Raw genomic sequence first — 16988 nt, 5'->3', positions numbered from 1 at the left:
AGAAAAGTACATTGAGATCTTATGTAACATAGTTAAAAATCTATATATGTTTGTTATAATTACACATAATTCACTTTTTACATATAGCCTGTATTGGTGCTGGGACGTCCCGTCCCCTTCCCGCCTTTTTTGAAGTCTCCTCCCCCCCCTTACCTCCTCCCTTTTGAATTTTGTACTGTATGAGGAGGTAGGTATCACAATATGCTCCATATTAAATCTATATTAATCATACATGTTTAGTTAATATAAATATTTCACCAGGTTTATATATATATATATATATATATATATATATACTGTATATATGTTCCTGGGTTCATTTATTATTATTACATTATATTATTATATTTTGTTGATAGTCAGTTTTAAAGTGAATATAATACTTCTAAATATATTGCTAATAATGCACAGCATGGTCCACGCAATGTATAAGTCTGTTCTTTATATTCTTTTTATATAAGGATGTGAGGAGTGTAGAGGAGAAGCATGGGATTTCTACCAGTACTAAGGGCTATATTGTTTTGTTAACAGGTATGCATAATTATATGAATACATTTGAGAAAATCTGAGTTATTTTCTGCTTCTGTCCATACTTCTGAATTTTGTACTGTATGAGGAGATGTGAGGAATGTAGAGGAGAAGCAGGGGATTTCTACCAGTATTAAGGGCTATATTGTTTTGTTAACAGAATAAAATCCTCATCAAATACACAATGCAGAGTCCATTTATCTATTGTTGTAGCAGTGTCGACATCCACCAGTTACACTTAGAGCAACACGTGGTGCCTTCAAGACGTCGTCATTTTCCAACAAGACGATGCAAAACCACATGCTGCACACATTACAAAAGCGTGGCTGCGGAAGAAGAGGTTACTGGTACTGGACTGGCCTCTGCAGTCCTGTTCTGTCCCCAATAGAGAATGTGTGGAGAATTTTGAAGACGTGTTTGCAGATAGAATGAGACTAAATAAAAGCTGAAACACTAAATCACGTGGTCTCCTCTGTGTGGTGAAAAGGAACGGCAACATTACAAAGTGGTAAATGCTTTACTGTCCCAACAAAACATGAAATATCTCAGGTTCATCAAGTAAATGTAAGGAACTTTTTTTTTATTATTTGCATTTTTCATGCTGTTCCAACTTTCTGATTTAGGGTTATACAAAGTAAATTATAAATATCATTACATCTACAAAAAAAATATAAATTATCTGTAAAAAATTATGTATTACATAAAAAGATGCAAAAAAGACAATGTATTGTAAACACTTACTGTAAGCATGCTGCTCTCCGGTGCTCCAAAACGATTTAGTGATCAGTGCTGCGACACCTAGTCAGAGATAAAGAAACAAACGTTCATAGGTTTGTAGTTACACAAGTTATGGTCAAGAAATGACAGATTCTGTAGGTCTGAAATTAATTTTTTAGCAGACACTTGTGATACATTGATGGTATTTACAGCCTCATAATCACCTTATTTCTGCTTGCTATGGTTTAATATACAATTACAGACTAAATTACTGAAAAGTTGTAACAGGATGTAAAAACTCCAGTGCTTTTTTACTTTAGAAATTGTTTTATTTAAAAAATCATTTTTACAAAACCCATTTCCAGAAAATTTGGGACGTTTTGTAAACCTCAGTAAAAAGTAAAATCTGTGAAATCTAGAATTTGATGCCTACAGGTCAATGAGACTTTTTAATGGTTTGGGAACTGGGACATGAACTGCGAAATAAATTTTTGCTCTTTTTTTTTTCTCCATTTTACTTGGTATAAGACTTCAGCTGCTCAACAGTCCATGCTTGCAATCATCTTATATTCTGCTTTGTGATGGCACCATACATTTTCAATATAACACAGATCTGGACTGAAGGCAGGTTAGTCAAGCACACACACTGTGTCTATAAGGCTGATTAATGAACTGATTGACGATGCTCTCCTGAAATAACCCATGACCTATCATGCCTGTATAGACTGATCACAGGTGGATCCTCTTTTTATACTCAATTATGATTCGTTATCAATTCACCTGATTATTGTAGAATGCTGTAAGTTTCATTCTTATTTTTTTCTCTGTCCCAAATTTTTAGTAATGGGGTTTGTCTAACAAAGTAACATTTTCTCTTTTGCCAAATGTGTGAAATTATGAATGTAAGGAATTTGCATTTAATTGCATTCCTGTTCAGCATCTTACTGTTTTTATTTCCAACACCTATGTTCTTCCCTGGATACACGTTTCTGATGCCACAGATAGAACTAGTTCAAGTCTGATCTAACAAGCACACAATCTGGAGCCAGTGAAACCAATTATAGTTTGCATTAATTTACTTAATCCTATTAGTAACTATTTATACTTTATTTCTTGCAATTATAATGCAATTGCATTTAATGATGAGTTGCATGCTTGCTCTGTCTTTTCCGTGCTATTTGTCAGGACACAGATGTTGAGGACCATTACACCAGATGTAAAGACTGGAGTGTTTATTGAGCTGGAAGATGATGTTGTCTTTGCTGCATCTCTTCCAAATTATACAAACATTGTAACAATCCTGAAAGCCATTTTTGTTATTCAGGATACTTTAGATTAACCAATGACATTTGCATACCTGTTTATCTATTTTATACTCATGGAATATCCACAACAGTTCAAGTAAACCTTTGAGTTGATACGAGATGTTTTTGTTATTCTCAGCAGCTCTTGTTTAGTGAAGTGCAGTCTCTGATAGCTAAACTCTGAATGCACAAACTTAAAAGCTAGGTGGAGGCTCTACACGCCTTCTTTTTGTTTTGCCTTAAAACTATAAACAACTCAGCATTACACCCTAATGCAACAGCATTTCCTAAACCAGAAGCTGTCAAAACTATTTATTGTTTTTTTTTTCCACTGACCATAACAAACCATAACATAAGTACCTGACCTGACAAGAACCAACAAGTGTTTTTTATCGAATAGACATTAATTTCCACAGACACACTACAAATCTTGTGTAATGCCTTCCCAAAACAGTAAAGGTTGTAATTGCCTTAAAAATAAGGTAATGGTAGCTTATAGTAATGAGTTTTAATACTTTTGGCTATATATTGCACATAAAAATGTATGTCCTCTAAAACAAGGGACAAGAACTATACAGAACTGGAGCTAATCATACAGATAAAGCTCTAGATGAAAGATCAGTGTTTGTGAATATGAATAATTACTTCCACCATAATAAAAATGTCAACATTCACATGAGTTCCATTTTAAAATAAACATTTAAAATGTAACTTATTCCTTTAACCATGGTAAAATGTGCAGATATATTTATGTTCAGCTCAGCACTTACCTTTTTTAACACTCCTTACTATGTTAAATGACTTCTTGCTTTTTTCTTCTGAACAATCTGCACTTTTCCTCTCTTCATCTTTTTCAGGTTTGTTATGATATACAAAATCTTCAGAAATCTCACATGTGAGGTGACTTCCATTTACTTTCACCACTTTGACAATCTCCTCAAACAGCCGACAAACTGAAGTCTTTTTAGATTTATCTGAGTGTTTAAATGTGTGAAATCTCCCATCACATTCATCCAGGAACTTGTAAAAACCTGCAGATTTTCTTTTATTGGCTTTTCCATCTGTACTGATCAATATAGAATAGTTTAGAGCTCGGTCACTGAAACAGTTCAGTAAGTGTTTCAGTTGGTTCGTGTCCTCCTCTGTAAAACTCTGAGGTTGCACCACGAGTAAGAAAGCATGAGGACCAGGAGCAGTAAGTGAAACACACTCTTTTAGTCTCTCAGTCGTCTGAGTGAGTTCAGAATTGTATAGATGATGAGCATTGATGATGGTGATGTATCTTTCCTCCACCCCTCCACTGGCGTTCTCACTCTGCTGATCTACTGAATGTGGAGTAAGTTCAGTCTCAAATGCAGCTCTACCCAGAATGAAGTTCCCCACACTGCTGGTCTCTGAGTGACTCCTTCCTAACAGAATTATCCTCACTTCAGACACTGAAAATTAAGAAAAAAATTTTTTTTTTAGCTATATATAACAAATAAATTATTCAAGATTCAAAGTAGCTGTATTGGAATGACTGTAGAAAACAATGTTGCCAAAGCATTACAACAATAATAACAAAATTACAAAAGAAGCAAAGATGACAATAAAACAATAAACAATAAAAGTAAATAAAGATACAATAAAAAAATAAACAAAAATGTTAAATAGCAAATTTACAGGAAGATATACAGACAATATATAACTGTATTTTATATACATACAGTGTATCACAAAAGTGAGTACACCCCTCACATTTCTGCAAATATTTCATTATATCTTTTCATGGGACAACACTATAGACATGAAACTTGGATATAACTTAGAGTAGTCAGTGTACAGCTTGTATAGCAGTGTAGATTTACTGTCTTCTGAAAATAACTCAACACACAGCCATTAATGTCTAAATAGCTGGCAACATAAGTGAGTACACCCCACAGTGAACATGTCCAAATTGTGCCCAAAGTGTCAATATTTTGTGTGACCACCATTATTATCCAGCACTGCCTTAACCCTCCTGGGCATGGAATTCACCAGAGCTGCACAGGTTGCTACTGGAATCCTCTTCCACTCCTCCATGATGACATCACGGAGCTGGTGGATGTTAGACACCTTGAACTCCTCCACCTTCCACTTGAGGATGCGCCACAGGTGCTCAATTGGGTTTAGTCCATCACCTTTACCTTCAGCTTCCTCAGCAAGGCAGTTGTCATCTTGGAGGTTGTGTTTGGGGTCGTTATCCTGTTGGAAAACTGCCATTAGGCCCAGTTTTCGAAGGGAGGGGATCATGCTCTGTTTCAGAATGTCACAGTACATGTTGGAATTCATGTTTCCCTCAATGAACTGCAGCTCCCCAGTGCCAGCAACACTCATGCAGCCCAAGACCATGATGCTACCACCACCATGCTTGACTGTAGGCAAGATACAGTTGTCTTGGTACTTCTCACCAGGGCGCCGCCACACATGCTGGACACCATCTGAGCCAAATAAGTTTATCTTGGTCTCGTCAGACCACAGGGCATTACAGTAATCCATGTTCTTGGACTGCTTGTCTTCAGCAAACTGTTTGCGGGCTTTCTTGTGCGTCAGCTTCCTTCTGGGATGACGACCATGCAGACCGAGTTGATGCAGTGTGCGGCGTATGGTCTGAGCACTGACAGGCTGACCTCCCACGTCTTCAACCTCTGCAGCAATGCTGGCAGCACTCATGTGTCTATTTTTTAAAGCCAACCTCTGGATATGACGCCGAACACGTGGACTCAACTTCTTTGGTCGACCCTGGCAAAGCCTGTTCCGAGTGGAACCTGTCCTGGAAAACCGCTGTATGACCTTGGCCACCATGCTGTAGCTCAGTTTCAGGGTGTTAGCAATCTTCTTATAGCCCAGGCCATCTGTGTGGAGAGCAACAATTCTATTTCTCACATCCTCAGAGAGTTCTTTGCCATGAGGTGCCATGTTGAATATCCAGTGGCCAGTATGAGAGAATTGTACCCAAAACACCAAATTTAACAGCCCTGCTCCCCATTTACACCTGGGACCTTGACACATGACACCAGGGAGGGACAACGACACATTTGGGCACAATTTGGACTGTGGGGGACACATTTGGGCACAATTTGGACAATGTTCACTGTGGGGTGTACTCACTTATGTTGCCAGCTATTTAGACATTAATGGCTGTGTGTTGAGTTATTTTCAGAAGACAGTAAATCTACACTGCTATACAAGCTGTACACTGACTACTCTAAGTTATATCCAAGTTTCATGTCTATAGTGTTGTCCCATGAAAAGATATAATGAAATATTTGCAGAAATGTGAGGGGTGTACTCACTTTTGTGATACACTGTATGTATATACTGTATATACACAGAACTTTTACCCACTGTCTCTCAGGCGGTGTAGCGCTGACACATACTGTGTGGCGAGGGGGGCAGCGTGCCCTTCTCCCAGAATTTTTTGTAATTTTTCCAATTCTATGAGTGTTTGGTAATTTGGGATTTGTTGTTTAAATCTGTCGGTGAAATTTTCTCGTGTTATTTTGAATTTTTGTCAGTAAAGAACGAAGTGCATCTCTGTCTCCACCTCTCCACTCTCACAGTGAACACACAGTCTCTCCTCTCTGGGCAGCCAGGACTTTTTGTATCTGCCCATCTCTATGGCCAGACTGTGGTTACTGAGTCTGTACTTGGTCAGGATCCGTTGTTGCTGTGGATCTCTGACTGCTGTGAGATACGGCTCTAGTTTGTACTCACTTTTACTTCACGAAAGTATTCTAGTCTACAGTGAGATTGGATTTGGTTCTCCCGGTGGTCTAGATACCTGTGCCTATGAGATGTTGGACAGTGCTGTGATCTGTGGTGAAGCCTGTTTGAGGGTCAAAGAGTCTCAGGACCAGCTGGCTGAGGGCACTCATTTCAGGGGTCAGTTTTTGGCACTGAAGTGCTTTAAACTGTAGTGACTCTTTGGGACTTGACTTTAGGTGTATCCAGAAATTTAGAGATCTTTTTTCTATGTTTGTAATTAGAAAAAAATCTGCCTAATTTTCAATTCAATTCAACTTTATTGTCATTATACAATACAGGGTTGTACAGTATAACGAAACACTGTCAGGCTACATCTCCAGTGCAGACAACGAAAGACAATAGTGTAAAGACAATGGGGGGAGGGGATGGGGGAGGTTACCAAAAATTACCATACATGAGGTGCATAGACAAGGTGCAATGACAAGACAATATAAGGTGCAAGAACAAAACAAGGTGCAAGAACAAAAACAAGGTGCATAGACAGATTGAGGTAGTGGATTTGGATTTAGCAGCTAGGTTTAGGTAAACAAATTTGAGGTAGTGGATTTAGCAGCAAGAGTCCAGTAAAAGTGTGAGTGCACAGTCGTAGAGGTAGTTAAGTCCTGGTAGTTATTGTAGGAATGACCAGTTTAACCGCTCAAGTAGAAACTGTTCTTAAGTCTGGTGGTTCTGGCTCGAATGGTCCGGTACCTCTTCCCAGATGGCAGTGGCTGGAACAGGAAGTGGCTGGGGTGTGCGGGGTCAGAGGAAATGTTCCTGGCTTTCCTCAGACATCTTTTATTGTATATGTCCAGTATGGGTGGGAGTGCAGTTGCAGTGATGTGCTGGGCAGTTTTCACCACCCTTTGAAGAGCCTTGTGTTCAGCAGCTGTGGCACTGCCGTACCAGACCGTGATGCAGCTTGTCATGATACTCTCCACAGTGGATCTGTAGAAGTTACAGAGAAGCTGCTGTGGCAGGTTGACTCTCCTCAGTATTCGAAGAAAGTGGAGACGTTGTTGTGCCTTTTTGATGACCTGTGATGTGTTGAGTGACCAGGTGAGATCCTCAGCTAGGTGGACGCCGAGGAACTTGAAGTTGCTCACTCTTTCCACCGTTGTCCCCTCGATGCTCAGTGTTGTGTGCACTCTACTCCCCCGTCTGAAGTCGATGACCATCTCCTTGGTCTTGCTAACATTGAGGGAGAGGTTGTTAGCAGTGCTCCACTCTGTGAGCATCCTCACTTCCTCCCTGTACAGGCAGAACCGAAGTCAATAAACAACATCCTGACATACAGGGGTTGGACAAAATAACTGAAACACCTGTCATTTTAGTGTGGGAGGTTTCATGGCTAAATTGGACCAGTCTGGTGGCCAATCTTCATTAATTAAACATTGCACCAGTAAGAGCAGAGTGTGAAGGTTCAATTAGCAGGGTAAGAGCACAGTTTTGCTCAAAATATTGCAATGCACACAACATTATGGGTGACATACCAGAGTTCAAAAGAGGACAAATTGTTGGTGCACATCTTGCTGGCGCATCTGTGACCAAGACAGCAAGTCTTTGTGATGTATCAAGAGCCACGGTATCCAGGGTAATGTCAGCATACCACCAAGAAGGACAAACCACATCCAACAGGATTAACTGTGGACGCAAGAGGAAGCTGTCTGAAAGGGATGTTCGGGTGCTAACCCGGATTGTATCCAAAAAACATAAAACCACGGCTGCCCAAATCACGGCAGAGTTAAATGTGCACCTCAACTCTCCTGTTTCCACCAGAACTGTCCGTCGGGAGCTCCACAGGGTCAATATACACGGCCGGGCTGCTATAGCCAAACCTTTGGTCACTCGTGCCAATGCCAAACGTCGGTTTCAATGGTGCAAGGAGCGCAAATCTTGGGCTGTGGACAATGTGAAACATGTATTGTTCTCTGATGAGTCCACCTTTACTGTTTTCCCCACATCCGGGAGAGTTACGGTGTGGAGAAGCCCCAAAGAAGCGTACCACCCAGACTGTTGCATGCCCAGAGTGAAGCATGGGGGTGGATCAGTGATGGTTTGGGCTGCCATATCATGGCATTCCCTTGGCCCAATACTTGTGCTAGATGGGCGCGTCACTGCCAAGGACTACCGAACCATTCTGGAGGACCATGTGCATCCAATGGCGGTGCCGTGTATCAGGATGACAATGCACCAATACACACAGCAAGACTGGTGAAAGATTGGTTTGATGAACATGAAAGTGAAGTTGAACATCTCCCATGGCCTGCACAGTCACCAGATCTAAATATTATTGAGCCACTTTGGGGTGTTTTGGAGAAGCGAGTCAGGAAACGTTTTCCTCCACCAGCATCACGTAGTGACCTGGCCACTATCCTGCAAGAAGAATGGCTTAAAATCCCTCTGACCACTGTGCAGGACTTGTATATGTCATTTCCAAGACGAATTGACGCTGTATTGGCCGCAAAAGGAGGCCCTACACCATACTAATAAATTATTGTGGTCTAAAACCAGGTGTTTCAGTTATTTTGTCCAACCCCTGTACATCCAGGTGACTGAGTGCGGTGTGCATTGCCAGAGAAACTGCGTCATCAGTAGATCTGTTGGTGCGGTAGGCAAACTGATGGGTGTCCAGGGTGCTAGGAAGACTACTCTTTATATGTCCCAAGATCAGTCTCTCGAAGGACTTCATCACTATGGGTGTGAGAGCGATGGGGTGGTAGTCATTCATACATGTGATGCTGGACTTCTTTGGGACTGGTATGATGGTGGTGTTCTTGAAACAGGCAGGAACAGTAGACTGTGCCAGGGAAAGGTTAAAGATGTCTGTGAAGGTGGCAGCCAGCTGGTTGGCACATGCCTTCAGGACCCATCCTGGAATGCCATCTGGAACTTTTGCTTTCCGGGTTGGCACCCTCATCAGTGCTCTTCTCACCTCGTCTGTAGCTAGAATGAGTGCTGGCTCTTCTGTGGAAAGAGGCACGGCAGATGTGGTTGGTTGAGCCTGAGCAGTGGTCTCAAAGCGGGCATAGAAGGTGTTCAATTCGGCAGGGAGTGAGGCGTCTGTAGTCTCCAAGTTACTGACTTTGCTCTTGTAGTCGGTGATTACTTGTATCCCTTGCCACATGCGTTGGGGGTCTGAATTGTTGTTAAAGTGGGCTGCAATTTGTGTGCTGTACTTGTGTTTAGCAGCCTTGATGCTGACCCTCAGGTTACGTCTAGCAGTCTTGAGTTCTTCGGGGTTGCCAGATTTAAAAGCTGCATCCCGTTCTTTCAGTAGACTGCGGACTTCGCTGTTCATCCATGGTTTTTGGTTTGGAAATGTGCGGATTTGCTTTGTTTGAGTCACATCATCTACACATTTCTGGATGAAGCCAGTGACAGATGATGCATATTCATTCACATCAGTCAGACAGTCACTGGTGGCTGCAGTTTTAAACATATCCCAGTCCGTGCACTCAAAACAGTCCTGCAATACTGATTCTGCCCCTTCAGGCCACACACGTACAGTTCTCACTGTGGTTTTAACCCGTTTCAGTAGCTGTTGGTATGTGGGCTTCATCAGTAGCGAGATGTGATCACTCTTACCGAATGGAGGTAGCGGGATGGAGCTGTAGGCATCCTTGACATTCGTGTAGACGTGATCCAGCGTGTTTTTCCCTCGTGTGTTTCAGTTCATCCAGTTTGTTTTCAAGAGAACGGACGTTCGCTACGAGTAAACTAGGCAGCGGTATCCTAGTTAGCTTCGTTAGCCTAACCCGGACACCCGCTTGCTTACCCCGCTTTTGTTTACGTTCGCATGCCCGTCGTTGGCATCTTCCGGTACGAATCGAGACCGCGGATGGCTCGAGGCCTCTGGAGCGAACAATGGGCAGCGTGAGTTCGGGAAACTGCAGGCTGGGTGTTAAGTCCTTACAGAGTTCTCCGATGTCTAATAAGGTTTGTCGGTCGTAGACAATGCTTGTCTTGCACATCGTGGACAAAAAAAAGAGAAATATATATACATTAAAAACACTAAATACACAATAATGCTATACGTTAGCAGGAGAGGTAGCCCAGCTGCTGCCGTCACCAGCGCCGCCGGAAGAATTATTGCCCTGCATAATAATAATAAATTATTGCTGTGCCAGGCTGCAAACAATACAAAAATATCGACTGACTGAAGAAACACATAGAATTAGTATTATTAAGAGATTTCATTACAGGAACAGAATTCTTGACCATGACAAACATTTACTGTCTCTTGTCTCTTATAATTAAACCATTTATATGACATTCAAGGGATTCAGAAAGTATTCAGACCCCTTGACTTTTTGCACACTCAATTGTGTTGTGTATTTAATTTTAAATGCATAAAATTACTATTTTTAACCTTCAATCTAAAATTAATCACTTATAATTACAAAGTAAAATTTTTTTTATATTTATATATTTTTTCAAAAAAAAATATTTTTTGTTTTATTAGAAATGAAAAGCTGACATCTCTTACATAAGTATTTAGCGTTGCTTTGGCACAAATTGTGTTCAGGTGTATCTTGTTGGCTTCAATTTTAATTATTGGCATATCAGGCCTTCATGGCAGAGTGTGAAAGGCATTATGACAGTCTGCATGACATTTGCAGACAACAGAACTCTGGTAACACGATTCTCTGGTATGATGGTATGAAAACTGAACTCTTTGGGCAGGAGAGCAAACAATATATCTACCCAAAACAGGCCCTGTAGATCACCTGGCTAATACCAATAATAACATCTCTACACTGAAACATCGTGGTGGCAGCATCATGCTAAAGGGGCTTCTGAGGGAAGGGAACAGGAAGACCAGTAAGACTTGAGGGCCAGTTTAATGCATATATGATAATTGCTTACTTTAAATAAAGTGTCCGTGAATAAGAACATTTAGTTTTTTATTTTAATTCATTAAAAAAAAAATCTAAAAACATTTTCATTCATTCTGGGTGATATGATAGCTACATCTATTTAAAATCAAATCCACAAGACGATAAAGTGCACAAAAAGTCAAGGGGTCTGAATATTTTCTGAATCTACTGCATTTAGTCAAGAGTCAACACTAAGATGTCAGGCTTAACTAAACCACAGATGTGATCAAGTGGATTTGATACAGCAGCAAAAACATTAAACTGGTGAATGTAGAGATGCTGGTGTTTTTACTGTGAGAATAATTTTTATTTAACCTGGTAAACAGTAAAAACTACATCATAGTTAATTTAATATTAAAATAATGTGCAGAAATTCTTATTCACCTAATAAGCAATAACATTTTACAGGTGAAGAACAAACACAATACTTACTTGTGAGAGGTGGAGTCATACTTCTCCTTTTTCTTGAGTGTGGATAATCTGTACATAAACCACAAGCCATGTGTTAATTACCACGCTGCAAAACCAACTGATGAACATGATCCTAAACAGAACATTACAGATTTCACTATAATCACTTGCACCCCGATAAAGCTGAGCATAGTTAATAAAATAATAATACATTCATAATCTCACATTGAAAAAACACTTTTAACTGAAGAAAATTTAATTAGAGAAAAAAATCCCTCATCAAGTTATAATTTTAACAAAAGATTTTTGCCACTGACATTTTATTCTTGTATGTTTTACTTTTTCAGGTTGATCAAAGTAACTTCTTGTTTTAATGTGGTATATATGAAGTGACCGAGTTTATATTCTCTTATAGTCTCTTATAGTTTATATTCTCTATAGTCATTTTTTACACATTGTAAAGACAAGAGGACACAATTTAAATTAGATAAAAAGTGTGTAGAGGAAATAGACTATAATATTTATTTAGCCATTTATCTGAAATGGCTTAATCTACAATTAGAGCAATAATTAAAAGGTTTTAATGAACTGGAACTTTGAAAATTTTGCATGGACAAGTATCCATGCGTATTTTGCCCCCATGCATAGTGAGGGTGGGAGGATGGCTTGCCAAATGCAAGCAACAGAAGTTTGTTAAACACCACTGGGACTATGAGTGGAAACGTGTTCTACTGAACATAACATGGTAAAATTTTGCAAATGGGTTATTTAAAATATATATATTTTTTTAGACCAATTTTAGAGGTCTAATAAGATATACAAATTACTTCAATATACATTCTAGTATACTCCTAAAGAATTATTGGTCTTGTACTAATATGATAATTTTGTTGTAAGAATTTGGAGTAATGGGATGGCAAACCTAAAGTGTCTATTCGTTTGTGTTAGGAACAATTTTTAAAGTCCAATACAATAAGCAAATCAAATAGTTATCAAATACCACCACTATGATCATGAAAAACCCTCCTGTACTCATGTTGTAATTGTAAAAAAAAATTTCTGTAGGAACTTACAGTAATAGGATGGCAAACCTGAAAGGTATCTATTCGATTGTGTTAAGACATTTTGAGGTTTGAGGTATTTGAAATTTGTTGAGGGGGCCCTTTTTATTGGACTGGGGCCCATGAGCTCCTAGTGAAGCCACTGCACCAATCCAGGCCAAAACAGACATTTGCCAGCCAATCAAACAGCAGCTTAGTCCCTCCCACTGCATCTGAGTAAAAAATCAGTACACTTAATGCCAAGTTCACACTGCACGACTTTCTAATTTGTCAGGTCGCTGTACACTTCACACTTCACGACAATCTTTTGCACTCGGGAGTCTTTCAGTTTGTGTATATTTCACACTACACGACTGATCGGTGATAGGGGGTTTCACACTACACCATCTATCACTAACTGGAATCACAGGCGAGCTTCTCTGGTCTCCCAAACTGTTTTTTTTTTTGTTTTTTTTTTTTTTACAAAAACACACGTGAGAAGTGACGAGAGGTTTAATGATACCACATCCAAAAACGCAGGTCAACAAGTAGCGAGCGATTAAAGTTTGTGCGCTGATGTGCAGCGTAAATTCACAGAGTAAAAATAAATGAATCTGAGTGGATTTGGCAACACAAACAGTATGGATTGTTCTATTGTGAGTTGGAGGTTAATTAATATTTTTTGCAATGCAGCGTTGGTGTTTTGTAGAGAACGATCAAATCAGAAATACTGTAAAACGTGTGTGTGTGCCAGTGTATTCTGATATAAACTAGATTATCCCCCTGTCCCACCTTTTTACACTCCTCTCCTGCATTTCCCCTTAGACTGTATCTTGCGTTCTCATTGGCTGTTCGACATAGCACTCATTGCCAACTGAGATCAAATATCTGACATGTTACAAATCTCGATCTGGTCACCGAGCGCTTGGCGAGCCGCTCGGATCGAGTTGTTGGATAGTTCACACATAGCGATTAAGAGCCGAGTTTTGATCGCCAAGCGAACGCCAAGTTGTTCCCGAGCCGGCAAATCTAGCGCCGACCAGTCGCCGAGCGAAAATCAGGGTAAAGATCGTGTAGTGTGAACTAGGCATAAGTGAGGCATGGCAGCACTTCAATCAATGAGGCAGGGTAAGCAATCATTTAACTAATTTTATCTGATGTAGAGCACTATTTTTATCATATTATGAGTTCATTTTACAGTTAAGTGATAGGTTGTGAAGTATAAGTTTCAATATTATTAATGAAACAATGACATTCTGCGCAGGATTTTTTAAATTTTACTACAGTGGACAGTGGGTCTAGATGTATTATATTCAGGCTAGTTTTGCAGTGCTTCTACAAAAAAATTAATTTGCACTCACAGTGTATCCAGAGAAAAAGAAAAAAATCTATAGAGCATCAAAATGTATTTTTCTGTTGTGCTGAGATATAACCATCGGTGGTGTGGATAAGCTGGATCAACTGAAAAGTTAACCCTTTAGTCGACATCATGTCCAGAAAATTTAGAATGATTACACATGCCCTTGACCTGGCTTCTGTGAACAGCTGGCTTGAGTACTAAAGAGACAAGTACAGTGGGGCCAAAAAGTATTTCCACTCGTTACCTGTATTAATGGCACCTGTTTGACCTCAATATCTGTATAAAAGACACCTGTCCACAGCCTCAAACAGTCAGACTCCAAACTCAACCATGGCCAAGACCAAAGAGCTGTCAAAGGACACCAGGAAGAAAATTGTAGACCTGCACCAGGCTGGGAAGAGTGAATCTACAATAGATGTGAATCTGCAGGTCGGTGTGAATAAATCAACTGTGGGAGCAATTGTAAGAAAATGGAAGACATACAAGACCATTGATAATCTCCCTCGATCTGGGGCCCCACGCAAGATCTCATCCCGTGGGGTCAAAATGATCATGAGAACTGTGAGCAAAAATCCCAGAACTACACGGGCGGACCTGATGAATGACCTGCAGAGAGCTGGGACCAAAGTAACAAAGGCTACCATCAGTAACACACTACGCCAAGAGGGACTCAAATCCTGCAGTGCCAGGCGTGTCCCCCTGCTTAAGCCAGTACATGTCCAGGCCCGTCTGAAGTTTGCCAGAGAGCATATGGATGATCCAGAAGAGGATTGGGAGAATATCATGTGGTCAGATGAAACCAAAATGGAACTTTTTGGTAAAAACTCAACTCGTCGTGTTTGGAGGAAGAAGAATGCTGAGTTGCATCCCAAGAACACCATACCTACTGTGAAGCATGGGGGTGGAAACATCATGCTTTGGGGCTGTTTTTCTGCAAAGGGGACAGGACGACTGATCCGTGTTAAGGGAAGAATGAACGGGGCCATGTATCGTGAGATTTTAAGCCAAAACCTCCTTCCATCAGTGAGAGCATTGAAGATGGAACGTGGCTGGGTCTTCCAGCATGACAATGATCCCAAACACACCGCTCGGGCAATGAAGGAGTGGCTCCGTAAAAAGCATTTCAAGGTCCTGGAGTGGCCTAGCCAGACCTCAACCCCATAGAAAATTTGGGGAGTCTGTGTTGGCCAGTGACAGCCCCAAAACATCACTGCTCTAGAGGAGATCTGCATGGAGGAATGGGCCAAAATACCAGCTACAGTGTGTGCAAACCTGGTGAAGACCTACAGGAAACGTTTGACCTCTGTCATTGCCAACAAAGGTTATGTTACAAAGTATTGAGTTGAACTTTTGTTATTGACCAAATACTTATTTTCCACCATAATTTACAAATAAATTCTTTAAAAATTCTACAATGTGATTTCCTGGATTTTTTTTCTCATTTTGTCTCTCATAGTTGAAGTGTACCTATGATGAAAATTACAGACCTCTCTCATCTTTCTAAGTAGGAGAACTTGCACAATCAGTGGCTGACTAAATACTTTTTGGCCCCACTGTAACACCAGGGCATTCACAGAACACACTGGTGAAGCAGCAAGGAAAATAAAAGACCAAGCTTGTTGCCAAGCCCACCACTCCTAGAGGAACCTCCATGGAAAGCCTTTGCTAAACAGCGGCCAAATGAAGAGGTCCTCACTGCCATGATGGACCATATTACAAATTATGATGATTATAAAGAAGCAACCAGGTGTAAATTTCCACAGTGCACAATAATAACATGTGTATTGTGACAAGTGCAAGGTCCACTACTGCTTTTTTTCCCCCAAAAAAAAAACTGCTACAAAGCATCCAATAGACATTGGGGAAAACCTAGTGAGCTCTCTACATAGACGCATTTTACGTAATCCCATGCGCTCTCCCGAGAAGGAGGCTGTTCGAAATCCTAGATGCCTTAATAAGCTGTCTACTGAGGTATCTTAACATTTCAACGCTATTTTGACTCAAGAACGAGGGAGCATCTGATGCTGCCTTAGCGGTGAATGCAATCCCAGCATTCAGTGTGGCACAACTTTTTCTCACAAAAAATAAAAAACATGGCGGACGGTGCAGAGAAACAAATGGAGATATTTTCAAATGTAAATGAATTATTATTGATTTTTTATTTGTATGAACATGTACAAGTGTATTTATTTGCAAGTTCAGGCTTGTCAGGGACAGTTTAACCATTTTCGATACACTGAGGAAGACAGGATGACATGCTACCTCGTTGTGCCACCTCATCCCATTGGTTTGAATGACATGTGACTAACTGTGTTAGCTTAGTTAGCAAAAAACTGATGGAATTGCTGTCTCAGTAGCATGTTTGAATAAGCTGCCTTATAGTCGATGCCTTATTAGAAGGCAGCTGCCTATGCAGTAAGACAGCAAGGCAGCTCACTAGGTTTTCGAACACACCCAATGACTGAGATATTGATAGTATACAGTAGAGTACAGTTGTACACTTTCAATAGTGAACTGTTACAGGATACAGTCAACTTGTACACTGGGTATAAGGAGGACAGAACAAGCGACAAATCTAGTGACTTTTTCTGGTGTTTTTGGAGACTTTTGGAAACTCGAACATGAAAGCAAACATCATTCTGCAGTTACTGTTCTGTTGATTTATCCTACTCGACTATGGCAAGCCGTTTTAGCTTTTAATCCTTCTTTTCTTGATATCAGGAATTCAATTTTTGATATCCAGAATTAAATACTTACTAGTAAGAATTGAATGATTACATGTTCTAATGATAATTAGTTGATTTGCATGTGGATTGAAAGGCGGGGCTAACTTGGGTTGTGCTGTGAGAGAACATCATGAACCACATGTACTGCAAGCCATTGTAAACAAAATAGTAAAGGTTGTACATTACAGATTTTGCAGCATACTCGAGCATTTACATTAAAAAATAAACGTTTAAAAACTGCAGACTGAAAATACATC

At 40.2% G+C, this 16988-nt stretch overlaps 1 protein-coding gene across 1 annotated transcript in view; it reads right to left on the bottom strand.

Moving 5' to 3' along the window:
• The window catches only part of LOC134335552 (uncharacterized), a 57012-nt gene that overhangs the window by 30802 nt on the left and 9222 nt on the right, over positions 1-16988 (bottom strand). Inside the window, exons 2-4 of the mRNA XM_063018108.1 lie at positions 11627-11674; positions 3320-3985; positions 1270-1326 (exon numbers count right to left, since the gene is read on the bottom strand). Coding sequence (XP_062874178.1) covers positions 1270-1326; positions 3320-3985; positions 11627-11674 — 771 coding nt within the window. The remainder of the gene's footprint in view (positions 1-1269; positions 1327-3319; positions 3986-11626; positions 11675-16988) is intronic.

The sequence above is a fragment of the Trichomycterus rosablanca genome, chromosome 2, assembly GCF_030014385.1.
Source record: "Trichomycterus rosablanca isolate fTriRos1 chromosome 2, fTriRos1.hap1, whole genome shotgun sequence".
In the NCBI taxonomy this organism is placed as follows: Eukaryota; Metazoa; Chordata; class Actinopteri; order Siluriformes; family Trichomycteridae; genus Trichomycterus; species Trichomycterus rosablanca.
Note: the sequence above shows the minus strand (reverse complement) of the source record. Positions and strands in the feature narration are given on the sequence as shown.